A 6,687-nucleotide genomic window follows, 5' to 3' on the forward strand; every position below is an offset into this window, starting at 1 on the left:
GCGGGAATTGGTTCTCCGTGGTTTTTATCGTGGTCGAAAGATGTCGGCAGCATCAGTCAAATCAACATGGAAGAACAAGGGATACCTTCTTCAGAAAATTTAACTTTTAAGAAGAGAAATATAAGGAAACAGGCTTCCAGAAAGCGTAAAGGAAGTGAGGAAGACAATCGTACGTAATATTATCAATATCTGTGTTCGTGACATGTGCAATGACTGTAGCAAAACACTGTTGTACCTAATAAAACATCTGTTCTTTACAAAGTAAATTATTGCAGTCATAAAATCATCCAGTAAATTGGTACATTGTCAATTATCTCGTTTCAGAGAGCAGTGAGGATGAAACTATGGTGGTAAAGAAGGGGAAGAGACTTCTTAAAGATAATCCGTTGGTGCAAAAGGTAACTTTCAACAGCTGAGACCAATGTCATCCTAACCTAGCTAAATACAGAACTATCTGTTTTAGCGGCGGGCTTGAAAGAAAAACAACGACAACCAAAATATTCCTGATATGTGAACTCTAAAGGATCCTTTTTGTTCTTCAGACTTTGCAAAAGTCGATAGAAAGCACAATAAACATGATCAGACAAGACAAGTCAATATAATTAAGGGGTAAATAAGTGTGTATATTCTGTGTGAGGTATCAATGTTAACCATCATTTGCATGTTCAAACTTTATAACTTTATTTTTTTGCAGACAAATACATCAAAGAAAACTACTGCAGCAGAGACTGAGAATGGCAGTAGTGATGAAGATGACGAAGATGATGTGATGGTCTCATATAAATCGAAACGAACTACAGGTAGGGAAGGTCCATCTGACATGGGGGCAACTGCTTCATTGCAGATTGAGACAGAAGTTCAGAAAGATGCACAGGCTATATTTGAGAATGCACTGAGGATAAATAAGGTATGAGCTAACTTTGGAAATTCTATACAACTCTCTGTAAGTTAAGTGATAGAAGCTTCAGAATTTATTGTTGTGTCAGTTTTATTTAAATTTGTACATCTAAGAGGAGCATGTTTTTATGGTAAAAACCCTCATTAGTTACTGCCTGCCCTTATCAGAAAAATTCTGTGGTCCTTTCAGTACACATTAGCCCCCTGTTTTACCCAAGTGTCAGGGGACAGCTTCAACACCCATGTCATAAACTGACCATGTTATAAGTGATAACATTTATCCAGTTTTGTTCCTAAGGGGGAAATGTCCGATTCTGCAACATAATGAGGCGTGGTATAAACACGTATCTACTGTAGAATAAAAACTACATAACATTTCTTATACTAAATATAATTATAGAAATAAGAAGGGGGGAAATAAGATTTAAATGCAGAATAATCTGCTTGAATATGTATTGTTTTCTGTTTATCTAATTTTGTACTGAACTGAATTTCCTGGAATTTAATTTTTCTGTATTACAACGGAAATGTTCCGTGTGTTGATAATTATTAATTTTCATGAAGAGTTCTCCTTCCGTGAATCATCTCAAAGTGAACAAGTTTTAAGTCAATTTAGTTTTGTTTTTGATTGCCATTTATAATTCCGTCTGCTGAACGCACCTGTTAAGTGTACGCAGTATACTTTAGTCTTATTATATAGTGTGTCTGTGTAGGAGCTGAAGGGCAAGGAAGATGATAAAATATATCGAGGATTGAACAACTATGCCCAATACTACGAGAAACGGGACACTGCCCAAGGAAATGCATCCAGTGGAATGGTAATATAATTGTCCAGTATTTTAATTTCTTTTATTATTCTGTTGATTCTAAAGGTTTCAGTATCTTGTAAAATTCAAATTGGTCGCCAACATTTTTGTGCCTACGGGCACATTTGAGAGTTTATAGATAGTGGCGGGCACCAACCAATTAACAAAGCCTAATTTTCTTTTCTCTGGTCAAATAAGATATGGACACCAAATAATACGCAAAACAACACGACGTTTAATGATACAAGAAACCGCGCAATCAAAAATACGTACTTTAATAAGTACAATTATTATTACTCAAGTGGGAAGTTAGTGTGATGTTTGGCGCTGCATGTCATCGGTCAGTTTTTGAAATTTGGGAGTGTACAATGATGTTGCTGCTCGAAAACAATCGTCAAGATGGGCGTCAGTAAGTCGAGATCTGTGCTTTGATTTTATAATGTTCATGGTTGAACGGCCTTCATTATTCAGTATAACCTCTTCCATAACAACGCGGGCCCCCATAAAAAGGCTTGGCGGTCGCCCGCGGGCACCACGTTGGGGACCACTGGTTTAAGGCATCTTAGTATAGGTACTGTACTGTATAAAACTTATGCACATGTTCAACTAAACTGCCTTAATATAGATGATTTTTTTATATGAACAGATCAGCTGTCATGAAGTGAAAAATTCTTTGTTTATTTGAGTGAAATTAAAATCACAGTTGGCTTTGGAATAATTTTTGCCTGTTGTGTCGTTCAGTGTTAGAACATTTGACCAACATGCAAATGAACGTGTTGTATTTACTCTTTATTCAGTGATCAGTGTTCTGTCGTCATTGTCTTTACGTAAAGGTTCGGAAAGGTCCTATTCGGGCTCCGGCCAATCTTCGAGCTACGGTGCGGTGGGACTACCAACCTGACATCTGTAAAGACTACAAGGAAACTGGTTTCTGCGGCTTTGGAGGTGAAAATTAACGCACACTGTTCATACATTATTTTTTTCTTTGAAAAATAAACTCGGTCTCCTTTTTACTTTTATAATTTTTAGCACTAAATAGTCTGAATGTTGTTAAAGGCAGACAAATTGTTAAAGTTGTGTTCATAAAATGTGTAATAATGGTTTTATGGATATTAAAAATTCTGTTAGTGTTGTAATATCGCTTCTCGATTTTTTTAAAGTCCTTTTCTATCGAATTCACTGTAACATTTACATTAGTTCAGAGGATTAAAAGTAGGTAAATTTAAAAAATGTAAAATCAGCTGTTTGGTCCTCTTATTTGTAACAGATAGCTGCAAATTCTTACATGACCGTTCCGACTACAAGTTTGGATGGCAGTTAGAACGGGAAATGCAGGAAGGGACTTACGGTGAGGCAGACAATGATCCACATCAGTACGAAGTTGATTCTGACGGTGATGATCTCCCCTTCAAATGCTTCATCTGCCGGAATTCGTTCAAGGACCCCGTTATAACAAAGTGAGTTGATATGCCGATTAAAGCCTCTCCTATCGAAATTCTGAATGTAGTTTGTAACTGCGCTGTAACTAGGCACTGATTATTCTTACAGGTGCCGGCACTATTTCTGTGAGAAGTGCGCGTTAGGACATTACAAGAAATCGACTCGGTGTTACATCTGCAATGAACAGACGCACGGGGTGTTCAATCCTGCCAAAGATGTTATCGCCAAGATGAAGGGGGCTGAAGCCAGTGCTGCTAAATCTGATGACAATGTCGATCAGACAGCCCTCCCCGATGACTCCGAATCAGATTAAATATATGTATTAAAACTGTGTGCTTCATTACAAGAGCCCACTAATATTAATTCTTATGAATGAGTTGAATCCATCCCATACCTTCACATCCTATATCTCTAAGAACCATTTTAATATTATCTTCATATCTACACATTGCTTTCTCAAGTAAAGTTTCTTGACTGATATTTTGTATGGATTTTTTATTTTCCTCATGTCCTGCCCATCTCAACCTCTGTAATTCAGTCGCCTGAACAAATCTAAATGAAGTTCATAAATTGTTGAATAACCTATGAATTGCGTGAAAACCTATTTGTCGTCCACATTTTGTCTGCTTTAAATTCTAAACTTAACACATCTAGATGTTAAAAAATTTGTGTTATTTGGATAACGTTGTAAAGTGACTGATTCACTACTATCAATCAGGGCTGTGGAGTTGGTATTAAAATCTCTGACTCTGGCTTCGGCTTCGATGCCGACTCCGAAGCCGACTCCTTCATAAAAGCTCAATATATATTAATAAGGGTAAACCTACCAAAATGGTAAACGACACCATAAGAGATTTCATCACCACCACGTGAATCATCATCCTACTTTAACCCATATTTAAATATGCGTCTAATGTCTATTGCAGAAATCTGTTGATTTGTAGACGGTTTGTACTCTTAAGGTACCGGAGCTAAAGTTACAAAGTGTTATCCCCACACCATGTGGATCAACACATCGTTAAATCTCCCTAAGCCTCACGCCGCCGCCGGCTCACACGGTATTGAAAATGTTCGTAAGATTTTATATCGAGGTCTGAGTCGTTAAAAATGTACCTAAATTTGCTTCCGACTCAGATTTCACAGCTCCGTGGTGAATTTCTGGAAAAGTCCTAGATAAATCCTAGATAAGTCCTAGGGTGTTGCCGGAGCAGCCTGGAGAGGTTATTTGGAACTTCTTTGGTCATGGAGAAATGCTGGAGAAGTCCTGGAAGGTTATTTAGAAGTCCTTAAGCGGTGGTGGGTTTGATCTTATGCGGGTCGGTTATTTTGGTTTCATTTAAGATTGATTGGGATAAGTTACATTGGATTAATTTGCGTTTTGGTTGGGTTAGGTTAGGTTTAGTTAAGTCAGGTTAGTTAAAGGTAGGTTATATAAAGTTGTTGTTTCACGATGGGGTATGGTTGTCCTGGATAATTTCTATCGTGGTCATCGGATGGTCGAGGTGATGCTGGAGAATCCTGGAGGATTCCAGGAAAATTCCTTGAGAAGTCCTATGGACGTTATGCGGAAAATTTTTGAAATGGAGAATTGCTGGATAAATCCTGGAGCAGTGTTCTACTTTATGGAGTACTAATGAATCACTAAAGTAAATAAGAATGTTTTTAATTTTTCGAAATGATAGCTGGGCTAGCAGGATGAACATAAACCCTCCTCTTGTAAAGATGGAAGTATCAGCAATCGGAATAAATAGAAAAAACACGGTAACCTTGCTATTAATAGCAGCGACATTATACGACAACGACCTGCCAGCCACTGGCGTCAGTCTCTCGGGAAGTTATCTAACTGCCAAGCACACTAATTCGAATTACTGCAAACTGATGCAAAAGCACGGATTGTTTCGTCAGAGTGCAAGATACCTAACCTATTATACAGAATGCCACATTTTCATTCTTTCGTGATTGTTTGACCTCTGTTTAAATGTACACGGAAAACGTTAAAATAACTTAACACGTAGCACGGGTTATTTTGTGTTGTTGTTCATCTCTGACTGCATGATTTGGAGGGGAGGGAAAATTATAATGGAAACGAAGATAAAAGAAAATCATTGAATTTATTTATATGAAGCAATATTTATTATAAGCATAGGGTAATTTAGGGATATCTCGACACCTTAAGAAAGAACTCTAGGTTTCAGGAATATTTTTTGAAAATTAAAAACAGAAATTTTCGTATATTATCCAAGGCCAATCCTGTAATCCTCCTGAACTTCTCTGTGGTATCCCAAAGACTTAGGAAAATATTAAAATAAATTCCTTTGCTCCACAAATAATTACACCCCCCCCCCCCCAGCTCTGGTCCATATTAAATAACACTTAAAAATTCCCTTTGATTTTTCTGTTTCGCTGTAAAATAATGCAAAAACTGGATCTCTTCCTGATATGCAAGAATACCTTCGTGGAGAAACAGAGGATAACTTTCTGGCCAGAAAGGGTAATGCACTTCTGGAGGGCTATTAAAAAGACTCGCTTCGTTTACTTCTACACCAAAAAAACTTCAGTTTTCAGTTTCTCGCTTCCTTTGTGTAAAAATTCGTCAGGCCTGAAATTACGTGAGAGTTCAGTATCACGTTTAACTTGGAAACAGGAGGCAATATTTTATAAATCAACAGGTTCAGGGATTTCATTTCTTAACCGAGAAATTATTAGTGCCTCAATAAGGACTCTGCTCCATGCAGTTAATAATTAAAAATAGTAGACTTTTTTCTATACCCCACGCTATTATTTCACTAACGATTATTTTCCCAGAAATCAGGCATCTTTGTGCAAATATCGTATAAAGTGGAAGTCTATAATACTAGGCCTACGACATGGATTGATTACATATTACAACTTCTGTTTAGGACCGAGGTGCAACCAAATACACGTAAATATAACCCTTTGAAGCCTAATGGCACATGTACCACTTCTTTAACGATCAATAATTCTGCGGTTACTCCAAAAAGTGTATTTATCTGTTGCATGTGATTTTCAATTACTAGCGGTTAGAACGCTGGCCTTGTAATCCTGGGGTCTCGGGTTCGATTCCCGGCGGTGCCCGAATTTATAACTTGTGTTGGGCAAGGCCGTGGTCTAGGCAACACGGAGTTTTCCTCCGTGGCATCCCAACAATTACTCCATTCACACACAGAAGAAGGCAATGGCAAACCACTTCTGGATCATCTGCCAAGAACGTATATGAACAGGTCCCAGTCCGAGAAAAGGATGGAAGGATCCTGTTCATATGGACCTGTCGTCAGACAGAACACTAAATAAAATAAAATAAAAGTCATTAAACAATACTTATCTTTTTAATGCTTAAGGGGCGTATTTTCTTTGCGGTCAGACTGAATTTTTAAATGTTACTGAACAGTTACGACTTTATACTTTAATTTAAACACGTAATTAAGGCCAATGAAAAAATATGTATGCTCCGATATGGATACACATAACTCAGTGGATAAATCTTTGTGTCATTGCGCCTGCAGTGCGGAATTCTGACTTCACG

At 37.6% G+C, this 6,687-nt stretch overlaps 1 protein-coding gene across 2 annotated transcripts; it reads left to right on the forward strand.

Annotated features, from left to right (window-relative positions):
* Positions 1 to 10: 10 nt before the first annotated feature.
* mdlc (RING finger protein mdlc) lies at positions 11 to 3,623 on the forward strand. Of its 2 annotated transcripts, none has more exons than XM_022077888.1 (7): positions 11 to 169; positions 325 to 398; positions 695 to 907; positions 1,611 to 1,715; positions 2,537 to 2,648; positions 2,971 to 3,160; positions 3,252 to 3,623. In XM_022077888.1, the coding sequence occupies exons 1-7, from the start codon at positions 67 to 69 to the stop codon at positions 3,454 to 3,456; spliced, it is 1,002 nt and encodes a 333-aa protein (XP_021933580.1). In that variant the 5' UTR covers positions 11 to 66; the 3' UTR covers positions 3,457 to 3,623. The 2 variants fall into 2 exon arrangements, with proteins under 2 accessions (XP_021933580.1, XP_021933581.1); XM_022077889.2 differs by having other exon boundaries at positions 3,233 to 3,474.
* Positions 3,624 to 6,687: the final 3,064 nt, after the last annotated feature.

Source organism: Zootermopsis nevadensis, unplaced genomic scaffold, assembly GCF_977971745.1.
Source record: "Zootermopsis nevadensis isolate Lab colony 2312 unplaced genomic scaffold, Znev_1.0 Znev_ptg000002l, whole genome shotgun sequence".
Classification (NCBI taxonomy): domain Eukaryota; kingdom Metazoa; phylum Arthropoda; class Insecta; order Blattodea; family Termopsidae; genus Zootermopsis; species Zootermopsis nevadensis.

Excerpts from the sequence above, each read along its gene's own strand:
- mdlc (XM_022077888.1), top strand. The coding sequence starts at position 67 with ATGGAAGAACAAGGGATACCTTCTTCAGAAAATTTAACTTTTAAGAAG. Across the intron at positions 399-694 it reads ATAATCCGTTGGTGCAAAAG|ACAAATACATCAAAGAAAAC; the intron begins GTAACTTTCAAC and ends ATTTTTTTGCAG. Across the intron at positions 3,161-3,251 it reads AAGGACCCCGTTATAACAAA|GTGCCGGCACTATTTCTGTG; the intron begins GTGAGTTGATAT and ends TTATTCTTACAG.